This window comes from Coregonus lavaretus (genome assembly GCF_964263955.1).
Source record: "Coregonus lavaretus genome assembly, contig: HAP1_SCAFFOLD_4354, whole genome shotgun sequence".
Lineage (NCBI taxonomy): Eukaryota > Metazoa > Chordata > Actinopteri > Salmoniformes > Salmonidae > Coregonus > Coregonus lavaretus.
Window position 1 is genome coordinate 21250 of NW_028164828.1, and position 18168 is coordinate 39417.

General features: G+C 41.5%; 1 protein-coding gene across 1 annotated transcript in view; it reads left to right on the forward strand.

Moving 5' to 3' along the window:
• LOC311115110 (seizure protein 6-like) overlaps positions 1 to 15568 on the forward strand; it is a gene marked incomplete at its 3' end in the record, with an annotated part of 30902 nt that extends 15334 nt beyond the window's left edge. Inside the window, exons 2-6 of the mRNA XM_084190314.1 lie at positions 7292 to 7477; positions 11562 to 11730; positions 12456 to 12622; positions 12742 to 12936; positions 15426 to 15568. Of these exons, the coding sequence (XP_084046440.1) occupies positions 7292 to 7477; positions 11562 to 11730; positions 12456 to 12622; positions 12742 to 12936; positions 15426 to 15568 (860 nt within the window). The remainder of the gene's footprint in view (positions 1 to 7291; positions 7478 to 11561; positions 11731 to 12455; positions 12623 to 12741; positions 12937 to 15425) is intronic.
• Between the last annotated feature and the right edge of the window lie 2600 nt (positions 15569 to 18168).

Sequence of the window (18168 nt, forward strand, 5' to 3'; positions counted from 1 at the left end):
TTCCAGACCTCTACATGCTTTGTAAGTAGGAAAACCTGCAAAATCGGCAGTGTATCAAATACTTGTTCTCCCCACTGTATCTGGCAAATAGAAATCCAATATGGATGGTGTTAAGAGATAGATGGGAGGGGTTGAATGGAGCTGAATGTTGGGACTAATAACAACTAATAACAACAAGATAACTAATATAAACATACTGTGTCCGTAAAACGTATATAGGTTATAGGTTAAGAACTGTTGTGAAAGAGCACAGTTTGAAAGATATGGCAAATAGAAATCAAACCAGATGGACATCAGAAATAGATGGGAGAGGTTGAGGGTAGAAGAAGGACAGGAGTAAAAACAATCAAAATAGAACATGTGTACATAAAATGTATATAGAATGTTTAAGCTGGAAGTAGAGGCCTAAGCGTTGTTGTTCACTTGTTTACTCCAATTACGGGAGGGGTGGTAGGGTTTGAAAGTAATAAAGGAAGAAAAAAAAATACATTTGAAACAGTGCATGCCTTTTTTTTGCGACTTTTTCAAATCATAGTCGCACACCTCATGTAGCCTAGCCCATAGGCTTATATGTTTTGATAACTAAAGTGGCCAAAATTACCTCTTAAAATTAAGCACATTAATCCTTTACAACTGGTATAGAGCCTAACTGGCATACATAGGCGGTGCGTGAGTTTCAAGTTTGGGGAAGATCATTTTCACCATAAAAATGCACCTTTATAATAATTTTACATTTTAGTAATTTAGCAGACGCTCTTATCCAGAGCGACTTACAGTTAGTGAGTGCATACATTTTCATACTGCCCCCCCTGGCTCCCCGTGGGAATCGAACCCACAACCCTGGCGTTGCAAGCACCATGCTCTACCAACTGAGCTACACGGGGCCATTACATGCATAATCGCATTTGCGGTCACTTTTGAGAATGGTGTTTTCCCGCTAATTGATTGCATTTTGGAACATTCACACTTATAGCCTACTGCCGTGTGCGCATTGCTGCGCTTATAACATGAAGAAATAGCCCAATAGTTTATCAACATTTTAAACTAAACGTTCTGATCTGTTGCATAAGCCTCATAGTTTTTCAAAGTTTTTTGATGCGATTGGTTGTATTAATTCCCACAACTGTCCCATATTTTGTTACATTTATTTATCGCACAGAAGCACAAGTTGACCAATAGAATAGGTCAACTTTTGTACTATGGAGGAGAGTAGATTGACATAGACTTGTGCTTTTTCTGTTCGATAGGCCTACTAATCTTGTTGGCTGACGAAAAGTAAATGTGGACAGTTCTTCTAACATCTTCAATATGCACCTCGGAATTCGATAAGAAGGTTGCGTCCCCGATGTGTCTGTCTTCACTTGTAGCCTACTTCAGAGCTGAGATGCCTGTGAGAAGGACCCAATCTCGTGATGGGCATTGGTAAATAAGAATTGAGATATTTGAGAGAGCCATGTGAGTGAGAGGTGCTTTGGACCCTAAACTTAACCCTTTTAGCTAACCCTTCTGCTAACCCTAACCTTAACGCTTTAATCTAACTCCTAAACATAACCTTAACCTTAACCCTAACCCCTAACCTAGCTAACGTTAGCCAGCTAGCTAACATTAGCATTAGCCACTTAGCCACCTAGCTAACATTAGCCACAACAAATTAGAATTCATAACATATCAAACGTTTGGCAATTTCGTAACATATTGTACATTGTCAAATTCGTAACATATTGTACATTTTGCCAATTTGTAAATTATGATACAAATTGTAATTCGTAACATCCCCAAATTAATACATACTATACGAAATGTAACATATCATAGTAAATAGAGCATCTCAGACTTACGTACAGAATAATATGAAATTCTTTGAGACCAGTTTGAGTGTCTGCACACTCAGTCCCCACAGTGGTTGTCTCAGGAGCAGCAGGCTATACTGTGCCTTTTAGTCATGTGTCTGGGGGAGCAGTAATGGAGGAGGTACACTCTTCAACTGTCCCCATAGGATAACCCTTTTTATTCCAGGTAGAACACTTTTTAGTTCCAGGTAGAACTCTTTTGGGTTCCACATAGAACCCTCTGTGTAAAGGGTTCTACATGGAACTCAAAAGGGTTCTACCTGGAACAAAAAATTGTTATTCAAAGGGTTCTCCTATGGGGACAGCCGAATAACCCTTTCAGGTTCTAGATAGCACCTTTTTTTCTAAGAGTGTAGTGACTGGTTTAAAGCAGGAGAGCAGGAGTGTGAGCTGAACTGAGAGATTTGTTTGAAATGTTTCCACCTGCGTGTTGACACAACCTAACAGCTCATTTCCACTCCGACTGTTCCCCCAAATCATATTAATGAGTAAAGGATTGAGTCAGACATACTAAACAGGGATCCCCCACGGGGTCCTTGTCTTTGCTCTCTGTTTTTAACACTGGCTGTCACCCTCTGGCTGTCACGCTCTGCAGACATTGAGTCTATTTAACAGCTTTGTTATGCTCGAAATACAGACTACTGTTGTAATTTATAGTAACAGCAATCAGATGCAACAATCAAAGATGCCACACATTATTGGTATTAACACACCTACAGTAGATCTCTAGTTAGGCAAGAGGCAGGAGTTTCGACTAAATATCTAATATGTCTAGGCTTTACCTTAGACCACCTCTGTCTGTCACTATTGCTTTATTGTTGGTCCGGTGTTGTTGAAAGTATATTTTTGCTGTCAAGGTGTTTTTTCAACAGACTCCAGGTTTTGGTGTTATCTGTACTGGACCTCAGGAACATAATCTCAGAGAGGCTGCTGCACCAGTGAGGCAGAGCAGAGTGGGCCTGCGCTCCGACAGGCAGAGGCCTGTTTTATAGCTCCCATTACGGACATGGTTAGCTCAATCCATCATCCACGCCAACTAATGATTGCTACCATACATCCTATGTAGCACAATTCTTTTAAGGACAGGGAAATTGAATCCCATTCATCTTGCTGCGCTGGACTAACAGTGCTTTGACAACTGGTACAGAGGCAATTCTTCTCCCCACTATAACATTAAAGGACCGGCTCTGAAATGGAACTGGGCCTCGTTTCCCAGTTGAGATGTAACTTAAGCATCACGATGATCGTACCAGATGCATCGTTATTTACGAGCCAACTTTTTAAGAGTGTTTCCCAAACAAGCAAGTAGAGAGAACGTTCACTAAATGCGTCGTTAGACCATGTGTCGATACTGATAGGATCAAAAGAAAAGCAGCGCTGCTCTCGGATCAGCTTTCTCCATTCATATCTTACCTTAACATTAGAATTATTACCACCTATTGCTGCAAATAGTCTATTGAGGCGGCTTGTTATACTTACCCAATAATAATGTAGTAAATCACAGATTGGGCACATCATTGCACACATGTTGTCACACATCATGAAACACATTGAGGCACAAATTACAGACAGTAGCCTAGTCTCAAAGTAGAACTCAATTGATTGAACATGGAATTGATTTAAATATAATTTAAATAGCCTACAGTATATAGGCCCATGTAGACTATGTATCTTTTAATGCAGTCATTTCGGTTTTCATTTTAAGCATAATTTTATCCTTTACTTGTTTGTAAGAATTGCAAAAACTTTAGCAACTTTGTATTTGTAGAAGTGGTGTAAAGTTAAATAAAAATTACTTTACAAATTACTTTAAAGATATACTTAAAGGAAATCGCCACCCAAAGACTATATTTCGGTATTTGTTTCATTACTCCATTGTTGATATAGTCCCAAAAGGTTTTGCTTGTCAGCAATCACGTTTTCAAGATATGTGACTTTCAAAATACAGAAATCATCCCTGTATGATGCATTTGCATCATATAATGCAAAATGCCTCATACAGTGATGATTTCTGTATTTTGAACGTTTTCCTTTAAGTAGTTTTTTGGGGTATCTGTACATTACTATTTCTATTTTTTATAACTTTTACTTCACTACATTCCTAAATAAAAGAGTGTACTTTTTACTCCATACATTTTCCCTGACACCCAAAAGTACTCATTACATTTTGAATGCATAGCAGGACAGGAAAAATTGTCCAATTCACACACTTATCAAGAGAACATCCCTGATCATCCCTACTGCCTCAGATCTGGCGGACTCACTAAACACACATGCTTCATTTGTAAATTAAATTATGTCTGAGTGTTGGAGTGTGCCCCTGGCTATCTGTAAATGTTTTTAAAAAATGGTGCCATCTGGTTTGCTTAATATAAGGAATTTGAAATCATTTATATCAGTGGTGTAGTGGTCCCTGGAGAAGTGGGTATACTCTCAGTATGGAGAAGTGGGTATACTCTCAGTATGGAGAAGTGGGTATACTCTCAGTATTCTGAATCTTAAACTATTTGTCCCCATTCTTGTGTTTTAACTTACTTAAAAATCAACTACCAGCTTAGCTACTATGCAATTAAACTAGATCATATAGGTTAGTTAGGGCTAAGTAACTTGGCTAATGTTATAATTTAGGGCTTAGTAACTTGGCTAACGTTATAATTTAGACCTTTACAATAATAAACAAGCTTCATAAACATTGAGATAATCAGTTTCATCAGTCTGGTATGAAATTCTTATGAACTGGGTTGATTAAACACTTACTGAAAACCAACAATGCCCCGGTTTCCCCACATTATCCCAATCTACGTAGCTAGCTTCATAACGTTAGCCGACTCGCACTAACTATTGGCGGCAACATCTCTTCTCCTCTAAATGTGCAGTCACTGGCAATTTGCCAGTAGTTTAAAATAATGATTCATTTGGAAACCACCTTAAAACTTACCTCAGAATGATGTCTTCCATCAACTGGGGTGGCACACCGCCGCTTGTGTCCTTTCTTCATCCGTTGTTTGGTCTGCTGCCGTTATCGTAGTCAAGTGGCACCGGCACCTGAGTTTTTTTTTTTTTTTTTTTCACTGGCACCTGAGGTATTAGCGATATTTTCCTCGGCATGACCCGCCCTACTCTGCCTCTGATTGGCTCATCAGTCCTCATGCCTAAAGTTAACCAATCTAATCAGTGAAAGCAGCGAGTACCAGCCAATTAGAGGCAGAGGAGGGTGGGTCATGGCTTCACTATCCCCGAGGAAGAAAATAGGCAATCTGACTCACAGATATTACTGAATGATGCGCATCAGGGGGGATTTAGAAGTGGGTATACGCAATGCTGACTGAAAAATAAGTAGGTATACGCCGTATACCAGCGTATACCCTGGACTACACCTCTGGGTATACGCAATGCTGACTGAAAAATAAGTAGGTATACGCCGTATACCAGCGTATACCCTGGACTACACCTCTGATTTATATGTTCACTTTTGAAACTTAAGTATATTTTAGCAATTACATTTACTTTTGATACTTAAGTATATTTAAAACCAAATACTTTTAGACTTTTACTCAAGTAGTATTTTAATGGGTTACTTCCATCTTACTTTAGTAATTTTCTATTAAGGTATTTTTACTTTAACTCAAGTTTGACAATTGGGTACTTTCTCCACCACTGATTTGTAGTCAACTTTATTCTGAAGTTATCTGGGAAACAAGGTCCTGATCTGCAACTCTACTTCTACCCTCTACACCAAACCTACATTTCCCTGCCACAGCTGTGTGTGTAGATGTGTACTTAAAAAAGAAGTAGCAGCACACTGAAACTCTTTAGTCATTGCAAACATGTCACAATCTATTTGCAAATGTGCTTTTAAACTGCAATTAATTGTAGCAGCTGGAGTGGAGTATTTATAACCCAAGTAGTATACTAATGAAAACAGCTCTGCTTGACCCAATTATACCATCTTTTTCATACACAACATTTACTCTGTGTGTGTGTGTGTGTGTGTGTGTGCTTTGTCAAATCAAATCAAAGTTTATTTGTCACGTGCACAGGATACAGCAGGTGGAAACAGTAAGGTGAAATGCTGACTTGCAAGCTCTTAGCCAACAATGCAGTATTCAATATCAAAGGTAAGAAAATAAGATAAAATACAATCCCGACAAATAAAAACAGACGAGAATGTACGCTATATCCAGGGTCAGTACCAGTACCTTATCAATGTGCAGGGATACTGGTGGTAGTTGAGGTAGATATGTACAAGTAAGCAGGTGTAAAAGTGACTGTCAGCAGGATAAATAATGATGATAATACCGGGGGGGGAGGTTATTGCTTTGGTGGAACTTTCACAAGTATGTGCTACATTTTCACAACTCTTAGTACAAAACGCAAAACAGATAATCAAAAAGGCAGTTGTTTCAAAACCCTAAGAACATTTTCAATTGACTAAGTATAACACACAAAATCATACAGTTACTTTTTCACCAAACTTTTCATATAAAGTAAGTGCCTTTCACAATGCAATGCTCACATTACTTTAGATATGATTCTCTTCTCTTTTGTTAAAATACTTAATCCGACTGTTCTTAATTGATGATCACTTAAACGTTTGGTAAACCTATAGATTTGACATATACAGTGCCAGTCAAAAGTTTGGATACACCTACTCATTCAAGGGTTTTTCTTTATTTTTACTATTTTCTACATTGTAGAATAATAGTGAAGACATCAAAACTATGAAATAACACACATGGAATCATGTAGTAACCAAAAAAGTGTTAAACAAACCAAAATACATTTTATACTGTATTTGAGATTCTTCAAATAGCCACCTTTTGCCTTGATGACAGCTTTGCACACTCTTGGCATTCTCTCAACCAGCTTCACATGGAATGCTTTTCCAACAGTCTTGAAGGAGTTCCCACATATGCTGAGCACTTGTTGGCTGCTTTTCCTTCACTCTGTGGTCCAACTCATCCCAAACTATCTCAATTGGGTTGAAGTCGGGTGATTGTGGAGGCCAGGTCATCTGATGCAGCGCTCCATCACTCTACTTCTTGGTCAAATAGCCCTTACACAGCCTGGAGGTGTGTTGGATCATTGTCCTGTTGAAAAACAAATGATAGTCCCACTAAGCGCAAACCAGATGGGATGGCGTATCGCTGCAGAATCCTGTGGTAGCCATGCTGGTTAAGTGTGCCTTCAATTCTAAATAAATCACTGACAGTGTCACCAGCTAAGCACCCCCACACCATCTCCTCCATGCTTCATGAAATCATATCAAACCAGTCATCACTGATTAAATCTTAATTCTCTCTCTCTCTCTCTCTCTCTCTCTCTCTCTCTCTCTCTCTCTCTCTCTCTCTCTCTCTCTCTCTCTCTCTCTCTCTCTCTCTCTCTCTCTCTCTCTCTCTCTCTCTCTCTCTCTCTCTCTCTCTCTCCCTCCCTCCATCTAGCCTTCGTGCTAAGCTGTGCCTTCCCTAAGGAGCCAGCCAATGGGGAGGTATCAGTGACTCACCTCCATGCTGGGGGAGAGGCCTACTTCCAGTGTCTGACCGGTTACCAGATGCAAGGCCCTACCATGCTCACCTGTCGCAACGCCACTACACCTTACTGGAGTGGCAAGGAGCCCAAATGCCAGGGTAAGAGCCAACAATACTGCTTCCTTCCTGCCAAACACACACACACACACACACACACACAGAAATACACACTTTAGCTCTTCAACCCAGGATCCATCCAGCCACTCACTGAGAACCAATGGGGATATGTGACTAGTTTCAGGAAACTAGGTGTATCTCGCGCGTCACTACTTCACAGGAGAGCCATTTGAATTTTTTTTAAAAATTTTTTTATCAAAATGCGTTTTTGGGCAGAAATGCCTTCTGGAAAATGTGAACTTTCATGTGCCTTAATAACAAACTTGTATGCGATCTGTAAATACGAATAAAATTGTTAGATTACGAGCCTAGTTGGTTTAGCCTTGGAAAAAGACAGCAACCTTCCCGCTAGCCATGATTGGCTGAGATAATGAGTGAGCTGGACATGACGAGAGATGAGTTCGGATTGGTCTGCCATGTAGCAAGCTTCTGTCTATTTGAGCTGGTCAGTATGTGAACGTAATCCTGTCTAACGCGACTTTAAAATATATATATATAGTGTTGCTCTCCACTTTCTGGAGGACCGAGTTTTGTGTCTGGAAGTAGCTAGCAAGCTAGCCAACGTTAACCAGTTAGCTTGGGTGCTTGATTGCTGTTGTTAGGACAGAACGCTAGGATCAATCCTTAAAGAGATGGGTGGGACTAAAGCTTAAGAGGGTGTGAAAGATACTGAATGGGTGTAGACAAAGAAGAGCTCTCCAATAGGTGTACCAAAACATTCAAAGGCCATTTTCTCAAAAGTGAGGTTACAAATATCAACTTTCAAAGCAGAATTACTTTCCCATTGTTCCTCAACTGTAGTGTATGATATACAATTTTCTAGCTCTGAGTCTTTACCTTTATCCAATGTAAACTCAATTATTTTTTATTTTTTACATAAGTCCGAATCGAGCCGGTCGGTCACATATATAGTATCCCCTCAGAGAACGCCACAGAGTCTGACAACTGAGGAGAATAACATTTCAGCTGAATGATTAAAGTAATTAAACTCAGTTTAAATGGACTGGGTGTTATTTGTCTCCCACTGACCAGAGGTTAATTGAGGTTTATTGTGTGCTTTTTATGGTAGGCCTATCCAGCCTGCTCTCATAGACTAGATGTAACATAGTAAATTTAAATCATAATGATCACAGACAACTTTAGCATTTTAGCTAATTAGTAACTTTGCAACTACTTACTACTTCTTAGCTACTTTGCAACTACTTAACATGTTAGGTAACTCTTCTCCTAACCCTAACCGTAACCCTTTTAGCTAACCCTTCCCCTAACCCTAACCTTAACCCTTTAAACTAAACCCTAACCTTAACCCTAACCCTTAACCCCTAGCCTAGCCTAGCTAACGTTAGCCGGCTAGCTAACGTTAGCGTTAGCCCCTAGCCAACGTTAGCAACAACAAATTGGAATTTGTAACGTATGTGTTTTTGCTAATTTTTTACAAATTGTTCGTTTTGCAAATTCATAACATATTGTACGAATTGCAATTCGTAACATATTGTATGAATTGCAAATAGTAACAGATCATATGAAATGGATGATGGACATCCACAAATTAATACACACCATACGAAATGTAACATATCATACTAAATGGAGTATCTGCTTTAAGTACAGAATAATACGAAATGTTCTGAGAACAGGTTGGCCTATCAGGTATCTGGTTTACCACTGTGCAACTTGAATTCTCTCACTGTAACACCCATTCCGTTTTCCAGACTTTTTTTTATAGAAATCCAGGATTAGGAGCAATAGTGTCGTGTTATGGCAGTGGTACTTGAGCAACTAACACGTTTTTTCATAAAGAGTGTTTATGTAATTCGATCTCTAAACATATTTGTCATAAGTCGTCATTAGAAAAAATGTGTATGAGACTTTATGGTCGCACACCGATTCATTTGGTTTTGCGTCAAAATTACTCTGTTCCATTCATGGATTTGTTCATTAAAACCTCTTCGATATAACGTCCCCTGTTTAGGGGACCTGCGTGGTTCTGGTACCGATTCCAATTGCCATTTTTGCTTCTAAAGCGATCTGTTGACACCATAGATTGAAATGGTCTGCATTGAGCGGTAGCCCTGATTCTCATAGACACAGTATGCCTCTCCTGACCGTGTGAAGCAGGATGTGAAATCTGTGAAACCCCGCTCAGGCGGTTCTTTTACACCTGCTACGTTTGGTTATTCCAAGCAGAGACATCTCACTGGCACATTTTTTCTGGTCTGGTGGGTAGGGCAAGCGGGGAGGGGACAATGAGTAGACCAGAGCTATCTGTTATTGTGCAGTTTCCCACTTTAAAAAATCCTGCCGTATAAGTGGGTGTTCCCTTTCTCACGTGAGCATGGTAAACTGAATGAGTAAGACCTCATCATTTATCCACTTTGTATCCAAGGATCCAGCCTAAAATAAGGATTTCCTGATGTGGCCAGACATGGAAAGGTTTGGCAATACTTTCGTCTTTCTCCTCGCTCCTACCTGGGCTTGAACCAGGAACCCTCTGCAACGGCCGTGGCTTTTGTGGAGCAATAATAATAATAATAATAATATGCCATTTAGCAGACGCTTTTATCCAAAGCGACTTACAGTCATGCGTGCATACATTTTTGTGTATGGGTGGTCCTCTGTAGCTCAGCTGGTAGAGCACGGCACTTGTAACGCCAAGGTAGTGGGTTCGATCCCCGGGACCACCCATACACAAAAATGTATGCACGCATGACTGTAAGTCGCTTTGGATAAAAGCGTCTGCTAAATGGCATATTATTATTATTATTGCTCCACAAAAGCCACGGCCGTTGCAGAGCAAGGGAAACAACTACTTCAAGGTCACAGAGTGAGTGACGTCACCGGTTGAAACGCTACTAGCACGCACCGCTAACTAGCCAGCAATTTCACACTGGTTACACTTGCAGCTGTATAGCCAAATTGCTATAATACATTGAGGCCTGGGTTAAGTCGGCAGTGATCTGACTTATGTTGCTCTTCGGCCTGTTTATTATTTTGTAAATATTGTAGGTAGGCCTACTTGACGACTATTTATATCCACTGTGAAAATAATAGCCCTCACTGTGACTGCCAACCTCACATTGTGTAAAGCCCATGCCTCCCTGTATACCAGTGATAGATGGTACTTCGGCCTTAGTTGACCTTTTACACCATGTCAGTCTAGCATCCTCATTAAGGCCCAAGGTTGATTGGTTGTGCTGTGAGGCCTGGTTTCGTAGTGTCTGATTACCAGTATGGGGAGAAGGAGCAGTGCTACGGAGACGAGACAGGGCTAAACCAGCCCATTTGGACCTGGCTAGTGGCTAACGCTATAGTAATTAGGAGTGGGCTGCATGACTAACATTCACCTGCTCTGGGATAGCACCATCTCTTCTGCCAGCCCCACTCTCACTCCCTACAGCAGTTCTGCACTGATACTATTCTGCTGCTATGCTCTCCTCACTAGTCCATCATCACACACAGACACACAGTCAGACACCAGTTCCTGGTGAGATGGCTATTCGCCAGACCACCACACAGCTCCTGAATGGCGCAGTGGTCTAAGGCACTGCATCGTAGTGCAAAACTGTGCCACTAGATCCTGGTTCGAATCCAGGCTCTGTCGCAGCCGGCCGCGACCGGGAGACTCATGGGCGGCGCACAATTGGCCCAGCGTCGTCCAGGGTAGGGGAGGGAATGGCCGGCAGGGATGTAGCTCAGTTGATAGAGCATGGTGTTTGCAACGCCAGGGTTGTGGGTTCGATTCCCACAGGGGGCCAGTATAAAATAATAATAATATGTAAGTCGCTCTGGATAAGAGCGTCTGCTAAATGACTAAAATGTAAATGTAAATGTAAGCTCCCAGACTCCCAATCATTCTCCCTCGCTTTCAGTACAGGAATGGAAACTTTCTTCCTCCAAACCTCAGGTTCTATGTACTGTGGTATTACTCAGCAAAGAGAGAGCAGAAAACAAACATTGTTATAGAAAGTAAGCCTTTCTACAAAGGGATATTGAAGTTATTTGTGTCCTATCCTTCCCTTCCTCTCTGTCCGTCTTCTCTCTCTTATCAAATCCATCCTCAATGCAGCTTCCTGTGGTGGTATGATAAAAAATGCCACGTTGGGCCGTATCGTCTCTCCTGGATTCCCTGGCAACTACAGCAACAACTTGACGTGCCATTGGGTACTGGAGGCTCCTGAAGGCCACCGGCTTCATGTTCACTTTGAGAAAGTGGCTTTGGCTGAGGATGATGACAGGTAGAGTACACAGAAAGCTGGATGGAAGCATTGTGTGTGTGTGTGTGTGTGTGTGTGTGTGTGTGTGTGTGTGTGTGTGTGTGTGTGTGTGTGTGTGTGTGTGTGTGTGTGTGTGTGTGTGTGTGTGGGTAGGGGGGTGTTGGTGCGTGCTCAAGTGGTAGGACTTGGAGGCGTCTCTTTTATTTGTTGCTAATTAGTTGCCAGTTGGGCTAGATATGGCATGTTTTACCTCAGGCTGTCAGAATGCGATGCAACACTGGGCAACAACACCTAGCCTAATTGTATGCCTTAAAATCGCTCAAGGATATGCTTGCTAAGGCAACTAAATCCCATATGTGAGTGACTATGAGTCAAACTTTAACGGATTGGAGGATGAAATTGAAACGGCTTTATGTAATTTCAAATAATTAACTGTATTTCCTCATGCAAATTAATTGAGGGACTATAGAGGCCACTCAGACGCGGGGAGCCGGTATTTAATTACATTTTTGTACCATAACTACTGTCTCAAGGCTATGGTAACAAACTGACATTTAATGAAGCCGCTTGCTGCCGAGTTGTGTAGAATCTTATCACAGGGATATTACAGCCACTGATGAAACAATAAGCGCCACTTCAGAACCCCTCACCACTCCCTTTTTATGTTTCTCTTAGTCCTCAATGGCAAGTGTGTCTCATTCCCCTTTCCCCCATTTTATTATGCATGGTTTTTGATTGTGTTTCAGACTCCTTATAAAGAATGGGAACAACATTGACTCCCCTCCGGTGTATGACTCCTACGAGGTGGAGTACCTGCCCAATGAGGGCGTGGTGAGCACAGGCCGTCACCTCTTTGTGGAGTTCACCACAGATGGAACGGTCACCTCTACGGGAGCAGCCATCAGATATGAAGGTTCTTCAAAGAATCAACAGAATACTAGCATTTATTCAACCTATGCTAAGTAATGTCAAATTGAGGTTTGATGGTGACTTATTGTAACAAAAAATCCATGTGTGATTTGTGTCCTGCAGCTTTTGCAAAGGGCACATGCTATGGGCCCTTTGTGAAGTATGGCAACTTCACCAGCAGTGACACGGCCTACAGTGTGGGTGCGGTGGTTGAGTTTGCCTGTGACCCTGGCTACACTCTGGAGCAGGGCTCAGTCATCATTGAGTGTCTGGACGCAGAGAACCCCCAGTGGAATGAGACAGAGCCAGCCTGCAGGGGTGAGTCCTCATCCAATTACAAAGCCAGGCCACATAATTTCATCTGCTCATGTTTGGCAAATTCTCTATCAGCATCTGAGTACAATCTAGGAACCCCAGCCACAATAAACCCAGCTACCCCAGGATCTGATCCTCAATTACTTTTCAATATGTAATGAATTCTAGCTCATGTGTTTCCAGGGCAGGTTTCAGTAGTGCTACAGACTAAAGGCCCCTGTGCAGGCTAGGCTATGCACTGAGCCATATGGCCAGTGGCCATCAAAGGCCAGGTTCTCTCTCTCTCTCTCTCTCTCTCTCTCTCTCTCTCCGCACTGCCCCACACCACACTGCCCATGATCTTATAGCTCTTCAGCAAAGGTAGACATTAAAGGATTCCATTTCTGCTGAGCTATGGTGCTGTATTTTCCAGCGTAAGCCATTTGTAATGGTTCTAGACCACCCCTCTTGCTTTTGAGTTGTCAAGGAGCATGGAAAGTCATTACGAATGGTATTCTGTTCAGCAGTGATGCTCTTTCATCGCTGTCTCTTATTTACCCATGTGAATTCACACAGCATTTGAAAGATGTCCCACAGTCCCCAGACCAACAGGAAAACCACAGATTATTTCAGATCATTAGCAGAGCTGGCACTGACAGTTTAGATTTTCAATCACTGATCACTTGTTTTTCCTCTTTGAAGAGGGCTTTACTGTGAGTAGGCCTACATGCTCAACTGGCTTACCTGGTTAAATAAAGGTTAAAAAAAAGTTTAGTTTAGTTTGATGTTGGTGTTTACTTTTATCTTTGTGTGAACTATTTTGGATTATCACAAGAGTGTTGGCCATGAATGTACAGTGGGGAAAAAAAGTATTTAGTCAGCCACCAATTGTGCAAGTTCTCCCACTTAAAAAGATGAGAGAGGCCTGTAATTTTCATCATAGGTACACGTCAACTATGACAGACAAAATGAGAAAACAAAATCAAGAAAATCACATTGTAGGATTTTTAATGAATTTATTTGCAAATTATGGTGGAAAATAAGTATTTGGTCAATAACAAAAGTTTCTCAATACTTTGTTATATTATACCCTTTGTTTGCAATGACACAGGTCAAACGTTTTCTGTAAGTCTTCACAAGGTTTTCACACACTGTTGCTGGTATTTTGGCCCATTCCTCCATGAAGATCTCCTCTAGAGCAGTGATGTTTTGGGGCTGTCGCTGGGCAACACAGACTTTCAACTCCCTCCAAATATTTTCTATGGGGTTGAGATCTGGAGACTGGCTAGGCCACTCCAGGACCTTGAAATGCTTCTTACGAAGCCACTCCTTCGTTGCCCGGGCGGTGTGTTTGGGATCATTGTCATGCTGAAAGACCCAGCCACGTTTCATCTTCAATGCCCTTGCTGATGGAAGGAGGTTTTCACTCAAAATCTCACGATACATGGCCCCATTCATTCTTTCCTTTACACGGATCAGTCGTCCTGGTCCCTTTGCAGAAAAACAGCCCCAAAGCATGATGTTTCCATCCCCATGCTTCACAGTAGGTATGGTGTTCTTTGGATGCAACTCAGCATTCTTTGTCCTCCAAACACGACGAGTTGAGTTTTTACCAAAAAGTTCTATTTTGGTTTCATCTGACCATATGACATTCTCCCAATCCTCTTCTGGATCATCCAAATGCACTCTAGCAAACTTCAGACGGGCCTGGACATGTACTGGCTTAAGCAGGGGGACACGTCTCGCACTGCAGGATTTGAGTCCCTGGTGGCGCAGTGTGTTACTGATGGTAGGCTTTGTTACTTTGGTCCCAGCTCTCTGCAGGTTATTCACTAGGTCCCCCCGTGTGGTTCTGGGATTTTTGCTCACCGTTCTTGTGATCATTTTGACCCCACGGGGTGAGATCTTGCGTGGAGCCCCAGATCGAGGGAGATTATCAGTGGTCTTGTATGTCTTCCATTTCCTAATAATTGCTCCCACAGTTGATTTCTTCAAACCAAGCTGCTTACCTATTGCAGATTCAGTCTTACCAGCCTGGTGCAGGTCTACAATTTTCTTTCTGGTGTCCTTTGACAGCTCTTTGGTCTTGGCCATAGTGGAGTTTGGAGTGTGACTGTTTGAGGTTGTGGACAGGTGTCTTTTATACTGATAACAAGTTCAAACAGGTGCCATTAATACAGGTAACGAGTGGAGGACAGAGGAGCCTCTTAAAGAAGAAGTTACAGGTCTGTGAGAGCCAGATCTCTTGCTTGTTTGTAGGTGACCAAATACTTATTTTCCACCATAATTTGCAAATAAATTAATTAAAAATCCTACAATGTGATTTTCTGGAGAAAAAAAATCTCAATTTGTCTGTCATAGTTGACGTGAACCTATGATGAAAATTACAGGCCTCTCTCATCTTTTTAAGTGGGAGAACTTGCACAATTGGTGGCTGACTAAATACTTTTTTTCCCCACTGTATGTGTTTCTCAGTATTTGGATTTGACTCTGTGTTTATGTGTGTGTCCCAGCTGTGTGTAGTGGTGAGATTACAGACTCAGCCGGGGTGGTTCTCTCTCCAAACTGGCCCGAGACCTACGACAAGGGCCAGGACTGCATCTGGGGCATCCACGTGGAAGAGGACAAGAGGATCATGCTGGACATCCAAGTGTAAGTGCCAGCTCTCCGCTCCAACAGCAGCCATAGTGGTCACTGCCCAGCTAGCACATATCGTTCTGAGAACCATATGTTTCTTAGAGCTTGGTGAGAGTGTGGTTGTCCTTTGGTTATTTTGCATACAACTTTCTGGGAATGGTGCAGGATAGTTGCTTGTCTTTGGAACATTGTCAGCACATTTAACCCATTGACACGTGCGAACACACAGGTGTGATTATTCTACAGTGGTCCCTGCAACGTACACTCAAACCGGTGTGATTAGAACACTTATTTAGAACGTCCAGCGTTTGAGCTGGCCACACTGTTTTTACACAGAAACATTTAGCATAAACACAGTCTTTACAATGTTATGTCCTCAACCTGAGCAGTTTATTTTTGGATGCAATATTCAGACATTCACAGAAGTAGCAACAGCATAACACAACTCTCATCCAGACCGGAAAATGTAGGCTGCATTAGTTGTAGCGCATATTTAGCTAACTCTCAGCTGACAGAAACCATAATATGAATGAACTAATAGCAATTACTATTTACAGTTGAAGTCGGAAGTTTACATACACTTAGGTTGGAGTCATTAAAACTCGTTTTTCAACCACTCCACAAATGTCTTGTTAACAAACAATAGTTTTGGCAAGTCGGTTAGGACATCTAATTTGAGCATGACACAAGTAATTTTTCCAACAATTGTTTACAGACAGATTATTTCACTTACAAGTCACTGTATCACAATTCCAGTGGGTCAGAAGTTTACATACACTAAGTTGACTGTGCCTTTAAACAGCTTGGAAAATTCCAGAAAATGATAGGCTAATTGACATCATTTGAGTCAATTGGAAGTGTACCTGTGGATGTATTTCAAGGCCTACCTTCAAACTCAGTGCCTCTTTGGTTGACATCATAGGAAAATCAAAAGAAATCAGCCAAGACCTCAGAACATTTTTTGTAGACCTCCTCAAGTCTGGTTTGCAACTGCACTTGGGGACAAAGATCGTACTTTTTGGAGAAATATAATCTGGTCTGATGAAACAAAAATAGAACTGTTTGGCCATAATGACCATCGTTATGTTTGGAGGAAAAAAAGGGGGACGCTTGCAAGCTGAAGAACACCATCCCAACCGTGAACAACGGGGGTGGCAGCAACATGCCGTAGGGGTGCTTTGCTGCAGGAGGGACTGGTGCACTTCACAAAATAGATGGCATCATGAGGAAGGAAAATTATGTGGATATATTGAAGCAACATCTCAAGACATCAGTCAGGAAGCTTGGTCGCAAATGGTTCTTCCAAATGGACAATGACCCCGAACATACTTCCAAAGTTATGGCAAAATGGTTTAAGGACAACAAAGTCAAGGTATTGGAGTGGCAAAGCCCTGACCTCAATCCTATAGAACATTTGTGGGCAGAACTGAAAAAGCGTGTGCGAGCAAGGAGGCCTATAAACCTGACTCAGTTACAACAGCTCTGTCAGGAGGAATGGCCCAGAATTCACCCAACTTATTGTGGGAAGCTTGTGGAAGGCTACCCAAAATGTTTGACCCAGGTTAAACAATTTAAAGGCAATGCTACCAAATACTAATTGAGTGTATGTAAACTTCTGACCCACTGGGAACGTGATGAAAGAAATAAAAGCTGAAATAAATCATTCTCTCTACTATTATTCTGACATTTCACATTCTTAAAATAAAGTGGTGATCCAAACTGACCTAAGACAGGGAATCTTTACTAGGATTAAATGTCAGGAATTGTGAAAAACTGAGTTTAGATGTATTTGGCTAAGGTGTATGTAAACTCCCGAATTCAACTGTACAATTCATCATATCATGGGTGAGCTCACCAGTGATCGACATAATTGAGTAAAACACTTTCAAAAAATGTAAAAGTAATCCGACGATGGGTAGTTTGTGTGCGCCGCCATGTTTTGTTTTCGCGTCAACCAAAGATAAGAGGTTACATGATGAGGTTGGTCTGTTTGCAGTATGTATGTTGAAGGGGGTGTGTCGTCTACCATCATTCACTTCCAGATGTTTACTTGAAAGACGAGTGAACCATCCCTTCACATCATTTTGTTATAACATCTTTGGTCTGACAGACTTTTACGTGACAACAGAATGCATTCTATGATGTCAACAAGCATGGCCCCACACATAGCTGGCAATTAGCTTAGCATCAGCTCATCATAATCAGAACAACCTTCAAAAAAGCATTACAATCTATGCAAGAATCGGAATTCATGATTTGTCACCAGAACTTGAAAACGTGAATAAAACAGTAAATACATTATGTTCCATACGTACATACGGTGTGCTACAGTAGAAACGACAACACGATATACAGAAACGAGCTATAATGATAACGCAATAAGGCACTTACTTTGATAGGAACACACACATTTATTAATTAATTATTATTATTAGTAAGGAAAACAACAATGAAGGCAAACAGGGTATGCGCAAATGTCTGCATACTTGATCTGGGGAAACACTGGGGAAGTGCTTGGGCTCTGTCGAAGATAAACGGTTGCCCGGCTCAGTAATGCCTCAAACGTAAATTGTCCGCAACAGTGAAATGGGCTACTTCTATGTGAATTAATGAGGAGGT